This window comes from Mirounga leonina, unplaced genomic scaffold (assembly GCF_011800145.1).
Source record: "Mirounga leonina isolate KUSES-001 unplaced genomic scaffold, KU_Mleo_1.0 Mir_165, whole genome shotgun sequence".
Classification (NCBI taxonomy): Eukaryota; Metazoa; Chordata; class Mammalia; order Carnivora; family Phocidae; genus Mirounga; species Mirounga leonina.
The window spans coordinates 44,973,967-45,001,340 of NW_023270415.1; the positions used below are offsets into that span (position 1 = coordinate 44,973,967).

Here is a 27,374-nt window from a genome sequence, read left to right on the forward strand (position 1 = left end):
AAATAAATAAATAAATAAATAAATAAATAAATAAATAAATAAATAAATATGAAAGCTAAACTTTATTGAGCATACTATGTTCTAAGTGCTTAGATATATTTTTAAATATATTACTGTTCTAAATATATCACTGTTTAAATATATCACTGTTTTAAAGTGCTTAGATATATTTTTAAAAATTATATTCCCACAGGAACTCTATGAAGTGTGGTCTATCATTAATTCCCTTTTTACAAATGGTGAAAGTGAAGTGGACAGGTTAACAACTTGCCCAAAGACACAGTTATATGGGAACACAATGAGGACTTAATTTCAAGTTTGTCCCGCTCTGAGATCAATTCTACCCACCCCATTTAACCAACTATGTACATGACAGGCTTGGGACTGACTGAAGCTGATTCTGCTGTTCTATTCTCTACCTTGTTCACAAGGTTCTCACCAGGTAGACCGATTTGAAGTTCCCTTATTAAACAGGGGCAAGGAGAAGGAGGAAGGTTCTGAGAAATGCTCATATGGAGGCTACATCATCATCCATAGGGGAGTGAATTTTTCAAAGCACCCCTGCATTTCTCCCCACACCCATGCTGAGAATTACTGCTTCAGTGAGTCATTTAAAGGTGATATGCCACCTCAAGACATTAAGGACCACAGCCTGAGAAGCTTAGAGTTCGAACCATAAAGAAATGACCAGAAAGTCCCCATTTCTTTTCCAAAAACAACCTCTAAGACATAGTCTCAGGCCATTAATAGGCAAAATCTTTTTCTTTGAGTCATTACTAAACTAATACAAAATCAAACAACTTTCTTAAGATGGAAGTTAAAATAAAGGGCCTGATACATGCATACAATATATGTGTGCATATATACACACACACACACACACACGCATGTAACATCAAGAAGTATCCCACTTTTTTACTCAACATTCCACTTAATGTAACATTCTTCTACAACTGTTCAACTCTTTGTATTTTACTTAACATTGTGATCTGCATGGGAAATGCCTAAACTCCAGTGACAAAGCGACTCTTGGAAACTCTTTACCAATCTTTTAATCTACTTTAAAAATAACTGCTTGTCAATGGTGCATTTGGTGCCTCATCTCATAAATTCAACCTATTAGCACCATCCATTCTGCTTTTAAGTAATCATCCAACATACCACATGTGGAATGTTTGCCTTGTTCTCTTACTTAAAAACAATAAGCACTAACTCTTTTACTGTATAAATATTTAAACAGTCATTCAAGTGCCTGTATAATATTTCAATAAACCACACCAGCTAACTTAAAACTAGCCTTTTAAAAATCATTGGCTAATTAGAGTTTAAGAAGTACACGGGATGCTAGAAAAAAGGATATTCTTATTATGCTGTGGCTGAAAATTTAGGACATTGTGTATAGTAACCAGGGAAGTAAAAAATGTATTGGGTAGTCCAGCTAAGGAGATTTCCAGGCAGAGTGTTTAAGGTGATGCCTGGTTTCCTCCTGCTGCTTATAACAAAATGCAAAAGGAGAAAAGCTTAAGAAAGAATAATTAAACAAAAAAGAAATCAGGACTTGCTGGTTTTATAAATTCCTAGCCTCTCAGACAGCAAACAATGCTACAATTATGAAAAAGCTTCTAAGCAAACATCAAATCCAAAGCACATTCAGAAAACAGTGTTTAAAAATCAAGCTGCAGAGGTGACTGTAAAGTCCTTTGCTAAGACTTCAGAAAGAGCCAAGATAGGTAACAGGGTTTTTAAGAAGCTTAAAGGCATTGCCCCATAGCCATCTTAGCAGGAGCCCAAGGTAAAGAAGCAATTATTTCAACAAAATGTATGAGTGTCGCCTGTTCTAATGGAGTGAACCACAATAAGATTTATAGGACACCCACAGTTTTTTTGGCAGAAACACCATAGCATGGTCTCAGTAGGACAGAGACAGCATAAAATGAAAAGAGGACACTGAACCCTTACAGGTAGGAAGCAGGCTGAGAAAATGATTTAGATTAAAACACAGAATAGCTTCCATGAAAAAGGAAGAATGACAGAGTAGAATCAAGAACTCAGAGTGCATAGCAAAGGGTCGTAGAGAAATAGGGCAAGAATAGAACTGAAATAATCAAGGAACTTCTAACACTTTCTTGGCGGCATTCCAAAATTGCCATGGACTACTAATTAATGTGCCTCCTGTCTTCATTCTTTTTGAACAGAACTATCTATGATGATAATCTTACGCCTGACCCACCACTGTATACTAGGTATGTGGGGGGCAGGTCTTCACTAGACTAAAGGATTCTCATCTCTTTTCGAATGTGATTTAGAAAACGAAATTCCAGGGGCGCCTGGGTGGCTCAGTCGTTAAGCGTCTGCCTTCGGCTCAGGTCATGGTCCCAGGGTCCTGGGATCGAGCCCCACATCGGGCTCTCTGCTCTGCGGGAAGCCTGCTTCTCCCTCTCCACTCCCCCTGCTTGTGTTCCCTCTCTCGCTGTGTCTCTCTCTGTCAAATAAAATCTTTAAAAAAAAAAAAAAAAGAAGACAAAATTCCAGACTGAGAGCTGATAATGTAAAGGGATAATACTTAAGAGTGAAGAAGAGACAGTTCTTAAGAGGTAGTGAACATACCCATTCCATGCATGGGCAAGGAATGTAAATAATGTGCAGCAATAGGACAGTTCTTGTTAGTTTTAAAACACGTCTATAAATTCTTTGAAATCTTCCCTGAAAAGGTAGAGTCTACTTCTCCTCTGCTTAAGTGTGAGGCAAACTATGTGATTTTTTATTTTTTAATTGAAATGAACTTCAAGTAACATAAAATTATTTTTAAGTGTACAGTGACACTTAGTACATGCGCAATGTTATATAACCATCACCTCGATCTAGCATCAAAATATTTTCATCACCCCAGAAGAAAATAGTTCACTCATCAAGCAGTCACTCCCCATCTCCAGTCTTTGGCAAGCACCAATCTGATTTTTGTCACTGAGGATTTACCTATTTCAGTTAATTCATACTACACAATATGACTTTTTATGTCTGGCTTCTTTCACTTCATTATACAAGGTTTACACATTGTATCATGTATCACTATTTTATTTATTTTTATGGTTCAATAATATTCCATTGTATGTACATGCCACAATTTATCTACTTTTGTCTACTGTGAATAGTGCTAGGAACATTCATGTATAAGTATTTAAGTACTGTTTTCAATTCTTCTGGGTATATACTTAGAAGTGGAATGGCTAGATCATACGGTAATTCTGTTTAACATTTTAAGGAACTACCAAACTGTTTTCCATGACAGCTGTACCATTTTACATTCCCATCAGCAATGTATGAGGGCTCCAGTTTCTCCATATCCTTATCAACACTTGTTATTTCCTGGTTTTGTTTGTTTAATCATAGCACACCTAGTAGGTGTGAAGTAGTATCTCGTTGTGGATTTGATTTCCATTTCCCTAATGACTAATGTTGCTGAGCCTCATTTCATGTGCTTGTTGGCCATTTGTATACCTTTGGAGAAGTGTCTACTTAAATCCTTTCCTTATTTTTCAATTAGATATTTCTGTTGTTGAGTTGCCAGAGTTCTTTACATGTTTTGGATACTAGACCCTTACCAGATATATAATCTGTAAATATTTTCTTCCATTTCATAGGATATCTTTTCAATTCTTGATAATATGCTTTGATGTACAGAGTTTTATTAAATTTTGATAAATTTTTTCTATTTTTTCTTTTATTACTCATGCTTTGGTCTTCTAAGAACCCATTGCCAAATCCAAAGTCAGGAAGATTACTTCTGTTTTCTCCTAAGTGTTTTAACATTATATTCAGTTTGTTGATCCATCCAATTAGGCCTTATATTAAAAGGCCTTTGTATATGATGAGAGGTAGGGGTCCAAGTTCACTCTTTTACATGTGGCTATCCAGCTGTCCCAGTGCCATCTGTTTTTTCACCAAAGAGACTCCATACCTTTGTTGAAATCAATTGGCCATAGATGTATGGGTTTATTTCTGGACTCTCAATTCTATTCCATCGGTCTGTATGTCTATCCTTATGCAGTACCACATTTGATTACTACAGCCTTATGTTAAGTTTTGAAACTGGGAGGTGAGTATATCAACTTTGTTCTTCTTTTTCAATATTGTTTTAGCCATTTGGGAGTCCCCCTGATCCATTTGAATTTGAGGTTGGCTTTTCTGTTTTGCAAAAAAACCCAGATATTTTGATAGGGATTGGATTAATCTGTGAATCACTTCAGAGAATATTGTTACCTTAACATTATTAAGTCTTCCAATCCATTCATAGAGGATGTCCTTCCACTGATGTAGGTACTCTTTGATTTCCTTCGGCAATGTTTTGTACTTTTCACTCTACAAGTCTTTCACCTGCTTGCTAAAACTAATGATGTAATGTATGATGATTAACATAACATAATAAAATTTAAAAAATGTATTCTGATGAAAACATCACTGATTTCTGTGTGTTGATCTTACACCCTGCACTGTGCTAAACTTGTTTATTAGCACTCGTAAGTTTAGATGTTTTTGACAGACACATCCAGGAAGCTGCTCTAGCTCAAGGGGCCCAAAACAAAGGCAAGCCTCTGTGCTGGTCCCTCAGGGAACCACCAGACAGGACAAAATGCGAAACCACAATTTTTTGAGAACAAGGTTCCTACCGCTCTCCCCTACCACCTCTCTCTGCTGCTGTTCCCACAGCTGCTGCCGAGCCAGAAAACGGGGGATGGCAGGCCCGTAAATCTGCGGAGACACAGATTCTTGGAGCTCCCCACTCCACCATTTTCTATGACCAGTAACTTCTTTTAACAAATTGAATGTGGCAGAAGGGACAGTGTGTAACTCCTGAGACTATGTCATAAAAAGCATTGAGATTTCCTCTTGGATCACTTACTCTAAGAGAAGCCAGCTGCCATGCTGTGAAGACTCTTAAGTGGCCCCAGAGAGAGTCCCACACGGCAAGGAATGGAGGCAGCGCACCAACAGCCGTATGAGTGAGCTGTCTTAGAACTCCAGCCCTTGTCAAGCCTTCAAGATGACCACAGCTCTCACCAGCACTTAGACTGCAACCTCTGGAGAAACCGTGAAAATCATCCAACCAAGCCACTTCCGAAATAACTGATCTACAGATATCCTGAGTTAATAAATGTGTATTGCTTTAAGCTGCTAAGTTTTGGAGCACGTGATATTTAAAGCTGAGGCTCAAAAGATGGGAAGAACCAAGTGACTCTGGTACTCAGGAAGAAGTGTTCCAAGCAGAGGGAGGAAAGTTTTTTGGCACATTAAAAATAAAAAATATGAAAGAAGATCAATGTGGCTGGAGCTCAGCAGAGGAGAGGAAAATAGTGAAGAAAGAGATCACTGAAGTGGCAGAAAATCACCAAAGTGACTACAGCAAGGTCTTAAGACTAGTAAAAAGTCAGTAAACTCTGGAGTAATCAATGGTTCTTTATCCATCAAAACTTGAAACTGGCACCAGAGAGGGAGACAAACCGTAAGAGACTCTTAATCTCAGGAAACAAACTGAGGGTTGCTGGGATGGAGGGGACTGGGAAGGACGGGGTGGCTGGGTGATGGACATTGGGGAGGGTATGTGCTATGGTGAGCGCTGTGAATTGTGTAGGACTGATGAATCACAGACCTGTACCCCTGAAACAAATAATACATTATATGTTAATAAAAAGAAAAAAAATGGAAACTGGCCTATAATTAAGTGGGGAAGACAGAATAAAGCAAAACAATCACGTGTCCAATGACAGCTAATTGAAGGCAGTTTACCAGCCCAGCACTCATATGAAGCTTGCATAAGGTGAAAGCAAGGCAGATGGGTACCACCACAGAAGGGCAAAAACTAGATATTTTTGTGAATATAAACTTATCAGAAATTATGTAACTCGGATAAGCCAATGTTGTTTATTTCAGAAGTACTGGTAAGATTTGACTGAAAAGTGAGCATAAAGTATTAATGAACAAATATGGGAGCTTACAAGTAAAAGATGTACTTTTCTTCTTGGTTCCTCGTTAGTTTTGTGAACTTTGGTAAGTCACTTCTCTCCTAACCTAAATTCACTCATCTGCAAAATGGGATAATAACATATATACATGACCAATCTTACTTTTTTTAAAAAGATAAAATGTAGTGCTTTTAAAACTACAAAAAAAAATCTAGAAAAAAATTTAACATTTACAAATGTTAACTGGAGAGAAATCAATGACTGTTATCTATCAACACGCAGGAACTATAGGGTGGGAACTATAAAGCCCTTTGAAAGCAAGAACCAAGGCCTTTACCTCATTCCATATCATTTATTGAACTTGACAGAATTAATACACAATCCCAAAGCTACAAATAAAACCATCTTTATAAAGACGTTATTTAAAATTCTGAATGGTGGATTCATTAGTAAAAATCTTACATCTAGAAAATAAGTTTAAAACATCTGTCTCAACAGGCAGTCCACAGTCACTGCTAAATGATTAACTGATATAATTGCATATCTAAAAAAAATGATCCAAAATCAGCTCTGCAAAGATGTACACTTGTCCTTGTCCTGGGATACCTTACGACACAAGGGTTAATAATTGGTGAAAAGGGTAAAAGAATTTCAAAAGAAATCCCAACTGGATAACCAGTCTCTGAAATTAAAACTAAATGTAAATTAGCAAAATAATACTATTTGTATAACTATAAGATTAAAACAAACTTCTATTGGAAAATATAGTGTTACCAATGACATTTTTAATCAGTAAAAAAATATTTGTGTTTTCAGACTTTATAACTATCTGAATACCAAGAGGTATTCATCTCTGGATCTTAAACCAGAAAAAAATGTGTAACTTAAAACAAGGAAAACATCATTAGGGAAGAAGAGAAGCATTAGACATCATAAAATGTGATGCGTAATTATGTTAGTTATTAAAAATGACTTAGAAGAAAAAAAAATCGACTTTTTGAGGGTATTTACGAACCGAATTTTCTTCCTCCTCTTCCAATTCTCGCTGCTGCTCTTCATGTCTTTTAGCTTTGATCTCCATAGCTTCTGTGATCAGGTCTCTTAAAATTGATACAGGCTTTGCATTCTTGATAAAAGGATGCTGGAAAAGTAAAATTCAATGGCATAAATTCAAAAGATTTCTCTAAATTATGCCTAAAATATGTTAAAACAACGCATAAATGCTAACCAGGATCACAGACTTCAATGACTGTTCTTTCAACCAGAATTAAATGTATACATTAAGAAAAGAGAATATTTCAGCTGCTTTAGAAATTGAAATTTTATTTTTAGGTTTACTTGATTTTAGAAAACCATTAAAGCACGCACAAAAAATGCAATCCTGGGGCGCCTGGGTGGCTCAGTCGTTAAGCATCTGACTTCAGCTCAGGTCATGATCCCAGGGTCCTGGGATCGAGCCCCGCATCAGGCTCCCTGCTCAGTGGGAGCCTGCTTCTCCCTCTCCCACTCCCCCTTGCTTGTGTTCCATTTCTTGCTGTGTCTCTCTCTGTCAAATAAATAAACAAAATATTTAAAAAAATAAAATCTTAAAAAAAAAAATGTAATCCTGTAAATAAAACTACATTTCCCTTAAAAACATAACTGTCCAAAGGAAGTATAGATTAGACAGTGAAAAAGATAAGAAAAAATTTTTTAAAAGAGTGGTGATTTTCAGTTACCAGAGGGGAGGTGGGTGATGGGGATTAAGGAGTGCACTTGTTGAGATGAGCACCGGGTGTTGTGTGGAAGTGCTGAATATTGTACACCTGAAACTAATATTACACTGTATGTTAACTAAATGGAATTTAAATAAAAACTTTAAAAAATTAAAAATTAATTAAAAACTCTCATAAAAAGTAAGAGACTGGTGATTATATTACATGTAAAAATAAAATTACTCTGGTGATACATACAAATTTTAATTAATCTTAATAAACTGACAGTGGTCAAAAGGAGGGCAACTACTTTGTTACTTTTTACATATTTTTTACTTTATTATGTTTTGAATAATATAGTCATCTCCAATGGAGAAATAACAGCAATAAAAGAAAAATACTTTCAGAATATATTGTCTCTGTTGAGTGCAAAGTTCCTTCCTGCCACTTTTGCTACAACTGCCACATAATTTGTAACCTGGTCACACACTACTAAGTAATAAAATTTTAACTAATTTATTGAGTTTGCACTTAAAAAATATATATCCTGGGCTCTTATTTCCCTGGTATACATTTTGCATCCTGCATAAGTGTATTTCTGCTATTGCAAAGTACAAGTGTATAAATTCACATGTGCACATATGCAGAATGAGACTCAGATTTCCTATTAAAATTTTGTATTGGGGTTAATGTATATATTTTCTCAAAAGGAATGTTTTTATTAAAAATACTGTTACCGAAAACTCATTTTTAAATAATTTAAATTTAATCTTTCCTAAATAATTGACATATTAAAATAGACCAAAGAAACACTAAAAAAAAAAGAGAATATATTGTCTCATTTCTATACTATTAATAAAACTTTTTTTTTTTAAAGATTTTATTTATTTATTTGAGAGAGAGAGAATGAGAGACAGAGAGCACGAGAGGGAAGAGGGCAGAGGGAGAAGCAGACCCCCCGCTGAGCAGGGAGCCCGATGCGGGACTCGATCCCGGGACTCCAGGATCATGACCTGAGCCGAAGGCAGTCGCTTAACCAACTGAGCCACCCAGGCGCCCCTATTAATAAAACTTTTAACTTTTTTTGTATCATCCTGATCTAGGTAAAATATCTGAGTTTGCTACAATTCCGATAAACAGAAGGGAAACCACCAGAATAGACCAGAGTTTTCAATGACTTTTTTTTTTTTTTTTTGAGTGAGAGCGAGCGAGCACGTGAGGCAGCAGGGGGAGAGGCAGAGGGAGAGAGAGAATCTTAAGTAGGCTCCACACCCAGTGTGGAGCCCGATGTGGGGCTCAATCTCACCATCCTGAGATCATCACCTGAGCTGCAATCAAGAGTCAGATGTTCAGCCAACTGAGCCACCCAGCGCCCCTTCAATGACTTTTTTATTGAGGGGGTCTGGGGAAGTGTGAGAGAAAGTAGAGGGACAGGTTACAAGCATAATTGAGATAGATAACCTTTTGAGGCAGCAATACAGTTTCAAAATGTAATTTTCATAATTATACATCAATAGACACTTATTTTAATAAAGATCAACAGAACATAAAAATATTTCCTTCAGGGGCGCCTGGGTGGCTCAGTCGTTAAGCGGCTGCCTTCGGCTCAGATTGTGATCCCGGGGTCCTGGGATCGAGCCCCACATCGGGCTCCCTGCTCGGCGGGAAGCCTGCTTCTCCCTCTCCCACTCCCCCTGCTTGTGTTCCCTCTCTCGCTGTATCTCTCTCTGTCAAATAAATAAAATCTTAAAAAAAAAAAAAATATATATATATATATATATATATATTTCCTTCAGGAAAGAAGAGGAAGTCCAGACTCAGATGAAGGAAAACTAAGAATTTGTTACTACAGACCTACCTTTAAAAAATGGCTTACAGGAAGTCCTCTAGACAGAAAGGAAATAATAAAGAAGGGACTGTGAAACATTAGGAGAAAGAACAATGGAAAAGCAAAAATAGTGTAAATACAATAGCTTTCCCTTATTCTCTTGAGTTTTCTCAATTGTTTAAAGGTTAAAGCAAACACTATAACACAGTTTGATATAGATCTTAAAGTATGAAGAGAAAGTATTTTGACTACTGTAAATGGGAGGGACAACAAGGTAGAAGTGACCCAGGGATCAATTCAAATAATGGCAGATCTCAGTCAACCTCACATGCTCAGAGGACATCCTGGGGTAGGAGTTGACTTTAGGTTGGAGGCTGCCCATCAGCAACTTTTAGTGCCACTAGGCTGAACTTGAACTGTGTCCTTTAATATCTTTGGGGTTTCAATTTCCTCATTCTTTAAAAACTACTATGAGTTAACTAACAATTTCAAAGGATCCTTTCACTCTATGATTCTTTCAAATTTAAGCAATTGTTTATGTTGTGCCACGGAGAATAAACCACTATAACAATTCAGCATGAATTTTTTTTTTTTTAAACTGTGTCTTTTTCAGGGTCTAGAAATCAACACGGCATAATCTATACAGGTAAGCTATAGCTGTGTCCACTAAAACTTGGTAATAAGACTGTCCTCTGAGAGTCATAATTCAATTCATAATATGTAAGACATGTGCAAAACTCCTTTAAAAGACAGAATGGCTTCTAGGCATCTAGCAAAATAAGACTCAATTGAGTCTAATGAGACTCAAGACAATTATTCTATCTAATACACATATATTAAGCACTGGATACCAACAGATAATATGCACTTATGGGAACACCAAGGAATGACAACTAGCCTAAAACAAGGATGAGAAGAAGGCTTCCTGAAGGAGTACCTAATTTGATTTAGAAACAATTAGACAAAGAGTAAGAAGGAGACTGTTTGTGAAGGGGGGTTTTAAACTAGGTTGGGATGGGGGAAAGAGTGTGAGAAAAGGCACAGAGGATTGAAAAAGCTCTGTTTGTTTCCTGAGATTAAGAACTCCTCATATCAGTGAGATCATATGATACATGTCTTTCTCTGATTGACTTATTTCGCTTAGCATAATACCCTCTAGTTCCATCCACGTCGATAAGAAACTACAAGTCTATTATTTCAGAATTTATAGAGGAAAAGAAAGGAGGTAGCAAGGGGTCAGTTAAGAAGCTAGGCCAGGGGAGACGAACCATGAGAGACTATGGACTCTGAGAAACAAACTGACGGTTCTAGAGGGGAGGGGGGTGGGAGGATGGGTTAGCCTGGTGATGGGTAGTAAAGAGGGCATGTACTGCATGGAGCACTGGGTGTTATACGCAAACAATGAATCATGGAACACTACATCAAAAACTAATGATGTAATGTATGGTGATTAACATAACATATTAATAACATATTAATAATAAATAAATAAAATTTAAAAAATAAATAAATAAAAGACAATGGGAAACAAACAAAAAAAAAGAAGCTAGGCCAGGGGGATGATTGGGTGGCACAGTCAGTTAAGTGCCCAACTCTTGGTTTCAGCTCAGGTCTTGATCTCAGGGTCGTGAGATCAAACCCCGCTGCAGGCTCCGCGCTCAGCATGGTCTGCTGGAGATTCTCTCTCCCTCTCCCTGTGCCCCTGCTACTCATGATCACATGCTCCCTGTCTCTCTCTCTCTCTCAAATAAATAAATAAATCTTAAAAAAAAAAAAAAAGAAAAAGGAAGAAGCTAGACAAGGAAGGGCACATTTTAATAAAGGGCCTTGAATGGTCGACAATAGCACAATAGGAAAAAAACCAAGAAAGCAAATACTGGCTCATAAGAATGATACAAAATTAGCTGCACAGTTTGCTCTTGTTATAAAGAAAGATGTTTGAGCCAAACCCAACTAGAGGCTAGAGGGTAACAGAACTTGTTATTGTAGCCCATACAGGTCAACTTCTTGGGCAGAAAACAGAGTGGAGCTAGGGGACAACAGTCACATTCACTGTGTGATCTTCAGTGAGTCATTTAACCTTTCTGGGCTTCAAGACTTTCATCCACAAAATGAAGGAATTATACTAGAATATTTCTTTTTTTTTTTTTAAGATTTATTTATTTGGGAGAGGGAAATAGAGAGCAGGGAGAGGGGCACAGAGAGAGGGAGAGAATCTCCAGCAGACTCCCCACTGAGCACAGAGCTCAATCTCATGACCCATGAGATCATAACCTAAGCCAAAACCAAGAGTTAGATGCTCAACCCAGGTGCCTCTAGAATATTTTCTTAAATGCTTTTTTATCCTAAAAACTCAAAGTGAAAAAAAAAAAAAAAAAACAAAACCCAGAATTTCTGTTCTTAAGATTAGAAAAGATTATGGAAAAAGACTACAAAGAAATATTGGTTACATTATCTAAAAATCAGTTACCAGATATATTTGGATTTATTTTCACCATCATTTTCTGTGTTATCTGTCCCACTTCTTCTGTTTGGCTTTTCCCCCTTGCATTTCTTGCCTTCCTTGGGGTTGAATAATTTAGGATACTCAATATGATAACAATACCAATCAGCCCTTGATTTATGTGCTCAAAATTCCTTTGAAATGCTGACAATACTTCAAAATAAATGTTCAATTAATTAATTTTTGAAAAGCAATATTTACATATAACATGGAATTTAAAAAGCTCAAAAAGAGCATTCAGAAAAATATATGTCTCCACCCTACTCCTGCTTCTTAGCCATACAGTTACTTTCTCTGGAGGTAAGTTTCTTGATTATTTTTCCAGAGCTACTCCACGGCAAGCGCTGGCACATGGACACATGCATGATTTATATATGAAAGATATTATAGGGACGCCTGGGTGGCTCAGTCGGTGAAGCGTCTGCCTTCGGCTCACGTCATGATCCCAGGGTCCTGGGATGGGGCCCTCATCCACTTCTCCCTGCTCAGCTCAGAACCTGCTTCTCCCTCTGCCTGCCGCTCCCCCTGCTTGTGCTCTCTCTCTCTCTCTCTCTGACAAATAAATAAATAAAATCTTTTTTTTAAAAAGACATTATAATGAAATACATAATTACATATTTATTATATATTAATATAACATATTGGTGGATATATATGACTGAGTGAATATTATAATGAATATAATATAAATTACAACAATATATACATATATGTGCGTGGAGGTGTGTATATTCTGCCAATCGCTCCTCTCAGTGAACCTTAGGTTGCTTCCAACTCATTGACAGATATTTATGTTGTTTCCAATCTTTAGCCATTACAATGTACTATGAATACTTTTACACCTAAGTTATGTCACACACGGTTAAATTTTTCTATAGAACAAATTTCTAGAAGTGTAACTGCTGGGTCAAAAAAGAATTAATTTCCAAATAATCAAGTTTTGTTACTGTGAGACACACTTATTATTAGCTTAGGGGTCTAAGCCAATTCTGTTGGGAAAATAAAGACACAAATACTTATTAAAAGTGTTAAAATTATTTCTAACTGCATTAAATATCAAGGCAGATTAAAACAACAACAACAACAACAACAACAACCACCTCCTCATACTCTGGATATATAATCTACTTATACCAGGAGTACTAAGAGGATTTAGGTAATCTTGTAACCAGTATGTATATACAACATGAGATCTTTTCAAGGAGCTCAGGGATCTTGTATTTATATACCTTATGGTAGATCAAAAAGTCAAATAAGAAATGTTGGGTCAAGGAGTAACACATCAGGAAAAAAAAGAACATGAAAAATAGTAACAGTGGAGAAAATAACTCATTTCTGAAATGAGAACACTTTGGAAATTTTGTTTTAAACAGCTTTGGAGAAAAGAGGTGAACAACAACAACAAAGAAACAAAAAAGGGAGGGGCGCCTGAGTGGCTCAGTCGTTAAGCGTCTGCCTTCAGCTCAGGTCATGATCCCAGGGTCCTGGGATCGAGCCCCGCATCGGGCTCCCTGCTCCGTGGGGAAGCCTGCTTCTCCCTCTCCCACTCCCCTGCTTGTGTTCCCTCTCTCGCTGTCTCTCTCTCTGTCAAATAAATAAATAAAATCTTTAAAAAAAAAAAAAGAAACAAAAAAGGGAAAAGACAGAAGACTGAATGTGGAAAACAGAAAAGAAAAAAAGGAGACAAAGAAAACACATAGGAGAAGAATGATGGTGTGTATGTCTTTGTCAATCCATTATTTCCTCAAGGGTTTACATCTTGAGAAATCAGTTAATAAAACCCACACCAATTCTGGTCAATGTGAGACAGCTACAAGGTATAAAGAAAACATCTTTTCCTTAGGTGCATAAGCACTGACCTGTAAAAGTTGCGTTGCAGTAGCTCTCTGCTCAGGATTCTTCACGAGGCACTTTTTAACAAAATCGGTGAAATCATCAGACCAAAGTTCTGGCTTCCTGAATGTTGGTGGTGGATTCGTGGGAATCATAAAAATAGCCTAGCAAAAATGAAATAGCCAAAATACACAGTAAGAATCACAACAGCACACCAAAGAAACCAATCTCTCTATCTTTCTATCAGACTCCAAATCTGAAAAACAAATTTAAGCTGTTCTAGGATTTCCAGTAAGACTGCAATTCAGGAAGCAAGTCCATCTGCTACTAATGTAATCATTTCCCATTAAATTTCCTCTATTTGAATTGTAGCTCATTGAGCACATCATTCTTTATTTTATCTATTATTTTTAATCAGTCGCCAAAGAAGACTGCAATTCTAACCCTTTTACCAAACTAAGGACATTCTCTAATTAAACAGATGTATTCCCTAATATTGCTATTGCGTGCCAGATTTACTTCCCATTTCAGTTTTATATAAGCACTGCTGCTCAAAATGGATAGCAGCAGTCCCATCTGCTTCTGCAATCCATAATACTTAAATATAAATAAAATTACTACTGTGATTTGAAATAATACTAATAGAGCCAAGACTTGTATTTCCTTTTCTGAATACATGAGTCAGGATTCCAAATAAAAAGTTTTGAAGGTAATATAACACTTAAATTTATTACTAATGATTTTAGTATTAATAATCTTAGTACTAATTAAATACATTCAGACAGTTCAAAATTCAAAAGTTTTATAAAGTCTTCCTGTCATCCCTGTCCTCCTAGCTCTCCAGTCATCCTTTTTCAACCAAGAGAATCAATCCCTAGTGTTCTTAGGAAATCACTGTATGTAATGAATTAACTTCTCTCTTGGGTATCTACAATAGTTCCTGATAAAATACTATTACTAAAACATCATTTTCTTTGAAAAGATATAAAAAAATGAAAACATAATAAAGTTACAACAAATGTATCAAGCACTACTACTATTACATCACAACTGTGATAGTCAATAAAGTTGAAGGTCATTCAATGAAATATGAATGAGGGAAAGATGATTAAGTGGGGAAAATATAGTCTTTTCAACAAATGGTGCTGAGAAGACTGGATATGCACATGCAATAAAAATGAATTTGGATTCTTATGTTATACCATATACAAAAAATTAACTGAAAATGGATCAATGACCATAACAGTAAGAGCTAAAACCATAAAGCATACAAGAAAACATAGGGAGAAATCGTCAAGACATGGGATTTGGCAATAATTTCTTGAATGTGACACCTAAAGTTCAGACAACAACAAAAAAATAGATAATTGGACTTCATCAAAATTCAAAACTTGGGCATCAAAGGACACTATCAACAAAGTGAAAAGGCAACCCAGAATGGAAGAAAATAATGTGCAAATAGTATGTATGATAAGGGGTTAATATCTGGGATATATAGAGAACTCCTACAACTCAACAACAAAATTACTAAAGAACCCAACTTAAAAGATGGGCAAAGAACTCAAATAGATATTTCTTCAAAGAACATAAAATGGCCAATAAGTACATGAAGAGGTACCAACATCACTAATCAGTAGAGAAATGCAAATCGAAACCAAATGAGATACTGCTCACATCCATTAGTATGGCTATTTAAAAAAAAAAAAGGGCCAGAAAATAACAAGTGGTGGCAAAGATGTGGAGCAATTGGAATCCTCATGATTGTTGGTGGAGATGGAAAATGGTGCAGTTGCTTGAAAGGCAGTATGGTGATCCCTTAAAAAAATCAAACACAGAGTTACCACATGATCCCCTAATTCCACTTCTGAGGATGTACCCAGAAGAAGTAAAGGCAGGGAATAGAACAGATATTTGTATACCCATGTTCATAGCAGCATTATTCACAGTGGCCAAAAGATGGAAGCAACCCAGTGTCAATCCACAGATGAATGGATGAACAAAACATATACACAATGGAATATTATTTAACCTTAAAAGAAAATCTGACACATGCTACAACACCGATAAACCTTGAAAACATTATGCTGAGTCATGAAAAGACAAACATTATATGATTTCTCTAATATGAGGTTCCTAGAGTAGTCAAATTCATGGAGACAGAGAGTGAAATGGTGGTTGACAGGAGTTGTGGGAAGGGGGGAATGGAGAGTTAGTGTTTAATGGGTAGATGGTGAATGTTGTACACCAATGTGAATGTACATGATTTCACAGAACTGTGAAATCGCTTCAAATGGTTAATTTTATGCTGTGTATATTTTACTATTTTTTTTTTTACTATTTTTACTACAATAAAAAATACAGATGAAGGAAAACATAAAGTAATGATCAAGTTCAGAAGTATCTGTTAAGTGCCTGCCACACACAAAGCATGGTGTCAAGCAGTAAATGGAGCTCAAAGAAGCAGCAGGAAATATAGCCACTACCCTTAACAAACTTCTAACCTAGTCTGGCAATCAAAGCACAAACAACAAAAGAATTAAATAACAGTATAATAAGAGAAATGATATAAGGCACATAGAAGAGAGGTCATTCTCCTAATAAGAAAAAATAGTGTAAGGAAAAGCAAGAGAGTGGAACAGGCCATCAGGAGGAGCAGAGAACAACTGACTACACAGTAAGGGGCTAGGAAATGAGAAGATCAGAAGGGGAATGGAAGTTTGGTCAGCAAGAAAGTACACATCTGAAAAGAAGGGTTTTTTTCTGGTGTGTGTGTGTATGTGTGTGTGCATGTGCGCGCATGCGTGCATGTGTTTGATTGGACCATTTATGACCCAAAAAGTAGATTAAATAAAAACAAAAACCCTGGAGACACTCTAAATATGGAAAAGAAAAGGCAGTTAGGGGCTAGTGAAGGTGCCCCAAAATGAGTAATGCAGAGTTCAAACTAGCATGGTTTCTACAGGAATGAAATGGAAGAAATACGGTAGGAGATACTACAAAGGAAGAACCAAGAATATATCCTCACAACATTGTTTGGGAGGGGTGGGAAAAAAGAAGAATGAAAGATTACTCTAGAATTCAAGAAATAAGAAACCAATACTTTAATTGCAAGGCACTCAGGTATTCTAACAATTCACCACATCATTCTTTTGAAAGCCCTTACAATATGCAGTAATTTGCTACAATGTGTTATCACTGGTTTCTAACTTGGAAAGTGATCCAAAGGACTTTCGTGGACAAAGCAGTGAAGATTCAACATCCAAGCCTGTTGATTCTAGGGTAACAGTTAATCTCTTTATTAGTGTATTCATCTTCTTTCAAAAAAGGGAAAAGCCTTTAATAGAAGAGAACATTCTTACACATCTTACATCATATTACATGTACCTACATCTAGGATAGTCCTTCAAAAGCAGTGTAGCCAGTTTTATGACACAATAAGCACCTATCAAATGACATTTATCAAATACTTTCTGTGTGTTCAAAACTATGTTCTAATAAAGTAGCAAACTGATAGGCCACAGGCCAAATAACATCAGTGGACTTATTTTGTTCAGGCAATATCAAGTCCACATTTCCATAAGGTAAGAATCTGCTGGAATTAGGCTGACTTTACTCAGGATGTTCTCCTTTTTACATGGGCCTCATTTAGCCTGGCTCAATTATCTACTTTACCTGATGGTTCCTTCAAGTATCTAACTTTGTGAGCCCTGCTATTACAGATTTTAAAATAAGACACATATCTCAAAGCCACGGAGCCCACAGTTAACTTGCGGGGTAGAAAACTAACACATAAAACAAACAGCAAACAATGAAGTGCTAGAAAATAAAATTCTTCTGTAAATAACCTAATTAATCTCCACTCCATAGTTGAAGTAGAACCTAATCTGGCTTTAAGGATGGGCAAAATGGGGTTAATATCAGATGCTGCAAAAGGCACACAAAACCACCTGCTACTTCAGATTAAAGAATAAAAATATATTTGAACTCTCATCTCTGCAAAACAGTTCAAAGCACCACATAAGCCCCTATATAGACTGACCTCAAACTATAGGTAAATGATACTAGATTGTCTAGATAAATGTTGTTCATCTGCACTTGTTACAAATTGATGGATAACAACTTAGTGATTTATGTTCTTGTAGCTAATGCTCTCCTTTGAACTTTGAGCCAATGAGTTGCAGTCTTATCTTCAGATAATCTTAACATATAAGGCTCACCTCAGCAGTAGCTATTAGAAACTCAAGGATAAAAAAGTTAACTCTAACTCTTATTTACCCAGGACTATCATAAAGCGATCCTAAAATGTTCACATTCTATTCTTAAACAAGCAATTAACTGCATACAGTTCAAACAAATAAGTCTTATTATATGACCTACCAAGTGTAGACTCCAAAAGTCTCCAAGAAAACCACTATACCTTTAATTTCCACTTCCATTTCTTTAGGTTAGATAATCAATAACAAATGGGAGGACTTTCTCACAAACTTAACTTTGTTCAACTAATTTAACCTAATCACGAATCATAAAAGATCCTCTTAAGAATCTCTAGGTTTTGTATGACCTAATTCGGTAATAGGCCCTTGCTGTAGAAAGTTTTGGCAATCAGTGGCTAGCCTTAGACTAACAATTCACTCTCTTCCTTGCCACCAACCAAATCACATGGACACACATTACAGCCATATAATTTATCTTATCTCTAACACCATTTGATTGAAGAATGTTAGTACAATAAATGATACGATTATCCTTGTGTTTGTTTCTACACAATGTGTTGCTTAACTACATATTGAACCTCTGATTAAGTTTTAAAAAGAACTTCCCTGATCACAAGTAGTCTAAAGAAGCCAAGAAATTCAAGTGCCTCAAAACAAAATTGTCTCCATGCTTGGAATTTCATGCCTTTGGACTCCAGGAGCACCCAGATGTGGAAAGAGCTGGATGTGAGAAACTACGATGCCTGCACTTTATAATCTCCGTGGATTGAGTGAACACAAACGTCTGAAGTGAAGGTAGCTGGGTTTGTGAATGTACAGAAGCAACGGACATGCCGGAATAACAAAGAAATCTCGGCCACTATTCAAGAACCTCAGGTACAGGAACAAAAGGTTATCTTCATAAGAAATAAATGAGATAAAGAATGAGAAAGCACTTTATAAAACTTCAAAGAACTAAACAAACATAGCTGTTTCCTAATAGTAAATATAATACATAGGCAGCAAGCTACTAAGTCAAATAAAAATAGATAGCTTCTGAAATGGATATACAGCAATAACAATTTTTAAAAGACTACACAAATAAGATGGCAAACAGTACAACAGAATGAAGCCAACACTGGACCTAAGTCAGAAAAATAGGCTTGCGCTCTCAATCATCCTCTGATTGCTGATTGTGCAGTTTCGGTTTCTTCATATAAATATGTGAGGATATTGGACCAGATATTTTTCGGGTTGTTTTTTGGGTTTAAAAGACTCTGGCACTCTACCTGCCTAGCAATCAAGAAGTTAAAGCCTCACAAGACAAACACTGTTAGGAAAGGAGATGGAAGTGGGGAAGGAGAGGAAAGGATAACAAAAGGCCTACTAGATGTTAATACAAAAATACAAATCTACATTTTTATTACCACTCCTTCAAATGCAACTTTGAAATAGAGAATACTAGAACCCAGAGCGAACCTTGCTCTTAGGGTGCAGCTTCTACAGTAAGCACAGGGTTAAAGTATTGCGAGCATGACCTCACAATTCACTCCAACTCCAGTCCAGGAACTCCAATAATCATTAATCCGTCCAATAAAGGCCAATTTACCTGCCTAGGAACCAAATTAAGGGAAGGGATGTGGCTGGTGTACCCAGAACAGAGTGAATAAGAGAACCAGCTCTAGAGATCTGAGGCAGCTCTAGAGAGCCCTGGGATAGTAACACTACCACTATAAGTAGCTATCTGACCTATTTTGCTTCTCTATGCCTATTTTCACATATTAAAAATGGGAATAATAGTACCTACTACATAGAGCTGTTCTGAAGTTTAAATGGGTTAATACATGTACAATATGTACAACAGCATCTACCACATTATAAATGTACAATGTACATTGTACTAACCCCAATTTACCACTGAGACCTACAAGGGTAAACTAGCTTACTTAAGGTCACACAGCTAGTAACCGGCTATCAAAACTGGAACTCAGGTCTACCTGGCTCCTTAATGACTTCACACTACCTTTGTATTTCTATTAAATTTCTGCCACAGATAATTCTATTATAAGATAAAGCCTCTATAATATGCATATTCAGTCTCCAGAAAAGAAAATGGAAAGTTATTTGTAAAAGGTGGTTCTAGTTCACTTTACGTAACAGTGGAACACTGCAAACAAAAAATATCAATTAAGAAATGGCTAAACTACTATGGAGCAGTAAAATGGAGTAACGTATTGCCATAAAAATGACAAATGTGTGAATTACAAAACCACAATGAAATGTTTTATTTAAGAATGTGAAAATAAAACAACAGTCTATACTGTATGACTACCTTCACATAAAATGACATGTAACAATAAAGACTAAAAGATGGTACAGAATCTCAAAAATTCAAAATACCAATTCACAACAGCAACTGTCTACAAGAGTGCATAAGATTCTTTTTACATTTTTTATTATAAAGGCCACTATATATTCAACGTTTAAAAACTTTACTTGCAATTGATCCAAGGCTTCATTTAGAACCACTGCTGAAGTTATAGCCTATTGCAATCTGCCTCTCTTCATGGCTTCCATCTCTCAAGGCTGAAACATAATGTCCCTTTAATACAATGCAAAAGTATTCATAAAATATGGCTATGGAAGAAATCAGAAGCGAACAAGAGCCAAACTTAAGGAACTTTATCACCCTACTCTCTTCCCAATCTCCCAAATTAGAATTACTGTGTGTGACCAGTTCAACTTTTGAGCACATAAAATGTATCCATAACTGCATTATAAGAGTTTCTTTAAAAAAAAAAAAAATTCCTCAAGAAGCTTAGAATCTAATGGGATAGGAAAATGCACACCAGATCATTTCAATAAAATAGTGTAAGTGCTAAAATAGATGTGAACACTGGGCTTTATAAGATGACTTAGCCCAACCTGATGTTTAAAAAAAAAAAAATGAGACTGAAACTGAGTCCTAAGGAATGAGTCAGTTAATGAGTTATTGAAAAGAGAATAGCATGTTCAAAATGTGAGGTCTGAAACACCAGGAGGGTCTATGAGGGCAAGTAACTGGTTTTAGGCCTGAGGCAGAGAAATTACAAGGTGAGCCTGAAGCATCTTATTGGCCCTTAAAGAAAGGAACCAAAGACCAACCGAGTCATGTCAAAAGAAGTTCAGAACACAGAGAACTTAGCTCTGCCCATAAAAGATTCTGATTTACTTGATTTGAAGTAAGGACCAGGCACAGTATTTTTTGTCTCCCAAGTAATTCTAATGTTCCAGAAAATAAAATATAAGGCAAGTATTATCATTCCATATACCTTAATTTCAATACCTCCCACATTTGAACTTGTACTCTGGTTAGTTATACACTCATTCTAAATGCCCTGGATAACACGAAAACTACTTAAAGGCAAAGGCACAGTGCCTCAAGTTAAAACCTAAATTTATAGTGAGAGTGCAGATATAAAGACTTCCAGTTAAATACGTTTATTTGAACATACTGATTTACCTCAACTCCATTCCAAAAATCTTACTGAAGGACAGTAAGAATTAAAAAAAAAAAAAAAAAAAAAAAAAAAGTCTTAAAAAAAGGACAGTAGCAGTTCTACCCCTAATGGCTATGTGGCTTAGACTCAAGTCTTAAGTGTTCTTCATAGAGGTTATAGTAGTATCATTTTGTTATTTTTTAAACCCATCCAACTTAACTCACTAGTTATTATATAACAGCTTAACTGAGACATAATTCACACATCACGCAAAATACAGACTATATCCAGAATCTGAGCACTCTTCAATACCTCTAACCTTTACCACCCTGGTCCAAGCCAGCATCATCTCTTAGCTGCACTATGAAAGAAGTGACCTCACTGTTCACCTTGCTTCCATCCTTGCCCTGCTACAATCCCAACTCAACAAAGAATAAGTCTTTCAAATCATATGTCAGACCACATCAATCCTCTCCTCAAAACCCTCCAATGACTTCCTGCTTCACTCAGAGTAAAAGCTAAAGAGCTCACCATGGCTTACTAAGACTAAATGATCTGGTCCTCTGCTATCTCTCTGACCTTATCTCCTACTTCTCTCCCCCTCCTGGCTAGCTCCAACCACATAAACCTCCACCCTGTTCCTTAAACGCCAAACATACTGCCACATCAATTTCCTCTGACTAGAACACTCTTGCCAGAATCTGCATGTCCCATTTACTAACCGCCTTTGGATCTCTACTAAAAGTCACCTTATTAGACAGGCCTTTCTTGACCATCATATATACAGTATCACAACCATCCCTGTCGTTCTGTATCCCTTATCTTGCTTTATTTTTCTTGTACAGTTTTTGAGTTTAATTTATTGTCTCTATCCACTACAATATAAACACATAAAAGGCTGGAACTTTGTTTCATTCACTGCTGTATTCCAATGCCTAAAATATAAGATGAATTAATAATATATAACCAACTCAGTCTCTCTTAGCTTCACTGAGATTTCTGATTTCCAAAAAGTGGGATTTAGATGTAATGACCCCTAAGGCACCTGTACAGCTTTAAAATCTACAAATCTAGCAAAGAGACGGAACTAGAGAGCTAACGGTAATGTATAAAAATGTAAGCTGGCCTTCTAAGAAAAGAAGGAAGATTTGACAGTAAATGATTAACTACCAAAAGAGTAACGTATATATGAGAGGTACCTCCAAATAAACATGTGAAAGACTTTATAATAAAACTATATAATTAAGCACAGAGAACAAGACGATCTTGCCAAGATTTGCTATCATTGGCAAAAATCCATATTAAACTCAGCTTCCCCAATTCCAGATACAAATGGAATTGTGAATTTGGCAACTCACTGGAGAGAAAGACTGAAGTACAATCTGGGTTCACATTAAAGTTACCTCATTCTTCTCAACTTAGATCTGACCCAGAGGAAAATTTTTAACAGATTGTGTTGGACTCGTGCCATACTATACTCAGTAAAGTTCAAAATTAGCATTTTAGATACTAACCTAAAGGATTTGTATTTTGTTTCCCTAAAACTAAAGTGGGTTAAAAATAAAATATGATGAATTATGAATATAAAATGGCTTATTTAAAGAAACAATTTGTCAAAGAAAAAGCAAATTATAACACCAGTCCTCCCCTCTTTTGATTTCATTCATGCAGTGCCTCACCCAGGTCTGAACACATGGTAGCACTCAAGCTGATGAGATAATTCTCTTCTTTCCTCTAAAGTTTATTCAGATTTAGTGATATACAATATATACATGTCCACCTCAAACTTCCTAGTTATCAAAAAAAATGCAAATAAAAATTATGTACTTCAACTTTTTATATATATATGCATTGACCATTTATTTTAGACCTCCTATGTCACAAAGCATTGTATTCTAGGTAGACACTAAAGTTCCAAGATAAAAGTTATCCATGCTGCTCTCAATAAATTTATAGTCAAACAAAATACAATAGAGTCTGATGCATTCTATGATCTTGGGGTATACAGGGTGCTAAGGGAAGCCCAGAGGAAAGGTTCCCAGGTTGGACTGTAGAAGAGAGATGGGAGAAAATGCAGGTACAGAGAAGTAACACTGAGTGGAAAGCAGCAGTAAGAATCTAAAGTATCTGCAAGTAATAGTATGGCTAAAGGAAAGTGGATATCACATAAATAAAGAGGTAGGCAGAGCCCCAAGGCTTTGTGTAACACCCTTAAGAGTTTGGCTCTTAACCTAGAGACAAATGAAAGAAATTGCTTTTTAATGGGAGGATTTGAAGTAAGAGAGTAATATGATCTGTGTTTCATTTTGGAATGATCAATCTAGCAGTATCATGAAGAACACTTTGGAAAGGGGGGGTGAAACCAAACACTAGGAGACTATTACAGAAATCCAGAAGAAAAATTACGAGGTCTGAAACAAAAAAATAAAGATGTAGATGGAAAGAAGGGGATATATTCAAGACATATTAAGGAAGTAACACGGGTGGAAATTGGTGAATAATGAGAACTTGAATTAGCTTAGTGGCAAAGGAACTAAACAGTAAGGAAAGGAATTGCAAGAAATTCAGGAGGCAGCATGAATAGGCCTTGGTGATTGACTAACGGTGGAAGACTGGACAGATGAAATACATTCTCCAGATTTTCAACATGGCAACTGGTTAGATGGTAGGGCCATTAGCCAAGATAGAAAATACAAAGGTAAAAATAGGAGGATGGAAAAATAGTGAAGAGAGATTTGGAGCTATTGAAGTTTCTCGTAACAGTATAGAAAATAATTATCTAAGTAGGTAATTAGAAATGAGTCTAGAGCGCAAGACAGAGATAAAAGGAAAGCCAGGAGACAGAGATATCCCGGAAATCAGATAGAGATTTAAGGAGAAGAAAACGGTTACCAATGACAAACAGGAGTAAAAGTTTGTGAAACATTTTAGTAGAGTGGTGGAGAAAAACAGCCCAAGTCTGTTCAGGAGTAAATGGGAGGGAAGTGAGGAAACTGAGGCAGCACATCTTTTCACACATGGCTCTGAAAGGAAGGTGTGAGACAGAGCAGCAAGTCGAGAATAGTATGAGCCCAAAGGAAGTTTGTTTCTTTCTTAAAACCAGAGCCTGTAAAGTTCTGTAACAGAGAGGAGGGAAGTGATGGGTAGAAGATGGAAGCCAAAAATGGAAGGGGCATGCCCATCTACCTAAACCAGGAGAGAGAAATAAGCCCTTAAAGTTCAGGCATTTAAATAGCCGTTTAAGCAAAAATTTTTTAAATGATAAACATCCTGCATGCTGAGGCTATCTTGGCACAATTTTAAACAAAAATTTGTTAGGTAAATTTTGATATGTTTACAGATTATACATCGTAATGATCACTGTTGTTAGTATTGTATCTACTCTATATGGACAATGTGTATGGCAATGTACTGAGTGGCTTTACAAAAATTACTTCTCTTAATCCTCACCAAAACCCAATGAAGGATTATTACTCCATCTTATACATCAAAAACCTGAGGTTAAATAACTTGCCTTCAAAAACTCAGCAATAAAGGACAGGGTTGGAAAATGAACCCAGACACAATAGCTCCAAAGCCAATGTTCTGAACCAATAAGCTATCCTGCCTCTACAAATAAAGAATACTTTTGGTTCACTAAGTTAGCATAAAGACAATACATTTTCTATCAGGAAATATTTCCGATTTTAGAATAGAAGAAAACTGGTTTACTGATCAAAAAATTACTAAACTACACTTGCTATATTAAATTTTAAAAACCTAGAGAAATTACAGTGTATTTTTAAAATCATCTCACTCCTTACTTAACATCACTAAACCCAGTCTTCTCATTTGTATAAACAGATGCATATAGCAATGGTTCTTAAATTTTACCATGCATCAGAATTCCTCAGAGGGCTTGTTAAAATGCAGATTGCTGAATCCTACCCGGAGAATTCCAGATTCAATAAGCCTGATATGGGGGCCCAAGAATTTGCATTTCTAACAAGTGCACATAAGATATTAATGCTATTGGTCTGGGGACCACACTTTGAGAACTACTACCTCACTATCGAAACTCTATATAAGGGTTAAGTGACATAAATATAAAAACACCTGGCAGATGGTAGGTATTTGCAATTATTAGTAATAATAGCAAATATGATTACTGTTATTTGCATAATTACTTAGATTTTTTTAACTACTTAGATTTTATCAATTTTTATTCAAAGACAATACAAAGTCCTCATACCATTTTAAGACCACAATATTCTGACTGCCAGCTCTATGTACCCCTGGTGCCTTTCTAAAATGTAAATCTGCTATCAACTCCTACTGCAAACCAATCTTTTCCCATTACTTGCAAAATAAGGTACAATATTCTTGGCACGGCACATAGATAGATTCCTTTGCCCACGAGCCATCGTGTAATTACTCATCATTCAATATGATTTTGGAACATTACCTATTCTCTGAAGGTTTCCCTAATACGATTCTCTTAATAAAACCATACATTCCTTCCATGATTCCAAAATACTTCTAAAATAATAAGAGAACAACAATGATAATATTATCAATCAACATTTGTGGGGCATCTCACAACGGTTTTACATGAATCATTTCACTTAAACCTCATAACAACTCAGGATAATGACTATCATTATTCTGGAGGAAACAAATTTGCCCTAGGTGATAAAATTAGCAAGGAGAAAAGCCAGGATTCTACCATTGCAATTAAACTATGCTAACAATTGCTAGATTGTATAGTACTTGAGTGTTGTTTAGATAATAGATTTTTATAAATACTAATCTCAATAATTTCCTTATTTATTTTTACATTACTTACCTAATATTTATTGCCTACTGTATGCCAGGCATTGTATTACACAATAAGGAATATGAAATTAAAAAAGAAGGAAAACCCAGTGCCTGCTCCTTTGAGACATGCAATACTATGGGGACAACAAATATTAAACCAAAAGTCACATAAATATTTCCATAAATAAACATTAAAGACAAAAAGTACAAGGTTCTCGGAGATTAAAATAGGAAGCTCTAACCTATCTACAGCTATTGTCCTTTACCTTCAGTGTCCTACTACAAGGGTATAAGTTATGCAGAATATAACTTCCAGAATGCCAAATAACTACATTTTAAAGTGACACTTTCAAAATCAAATTAAGTGATTTAATTATGAGATCAAAGTCACAAAGTTTGCTCCTTTGGCAAATGTAACTATTGTCTCTCTGAAACAGAATGTAATAAATATAAAAAACTAATAAAATGTCATCTGAAGGGGCCTTGCAAATATTAGCCATGATAAAGGTAAAATAACATGCCAAGTTCCTGACAATCCTAGTAGTGTGGAAAAGAACTTCCGTTTTGGACAATGCTAACTTTCTTAAGATTAAAGAGGAATTAGATCCATGACTTAATATACTTCATTTGTAAGATTAAAAAAACAAAAATCAAAAAAATTTCCTTCATAATAAGTTTCAAAGGGAAAACCAATATTCTTTTATAGGGGAAAAATGCCTGAAAGTCCAAATACTGATCTTACAAAAAGACATGAAAGGTAAAATCAAGTATGAACCAGGTCTGGATCCCCATATCTTCAGTTTCTATTTATCAAACAGAAAAATCTTTCCAACTTTCTCCTTTCCTGTATAAGACCAAAACTATGCGATATTCTGTTTGTATTACAATTACGCTAATTCAATGCAGGTCACTTGCTTTTTACTGAGACCAGATGACATTCAGTAAACTAAACATGAGCCAATTAGTTTTAAAAAAGAGAGAAAAAGAAAAGAAAAAAAGCAAGCAAGCAAGCAAGCAAGCAAGCAAGCAAGCGTGCTGATTGCCTTTGGGTAAGTCATGCAGTGGCTACAGAGCATCACGGCCTGAA

General features: G+C 36.1%; 1 protein-coding gene across 3 annotated transcripts in view; it reads right to left on the reverse strand.

Annotated features, from left to right (window-relative positions):
* Nucleotides 1-27,374, reverse strand: part of STK3 (serine/threonine kinase 3) — a 274,685-nt gene that overhangs the window by 107,479 nt on the left and 139,832 nt on the right. For all 3 annotated transcript variants that reach the window (XM_035011608.1, XM_035011609.1, XM_035011610.1), the window contains 2 exons: nucleotides 13,845-13,982; nucleotides 6,976-7,101 (listed from right to left, as the gene is read on the reverse strand). In XM_035011608.1, coding sequence (XP_034867499.1) covers nucleotides 6,976-7,101; nucleotides 13,845-13,982 — 264 coding nt within the window. The remainder of the gene's footprint in view (nucleotides 1-6,975; nucleotides 7,102-13,844; nucleotides 13,983-27,374) is intronic.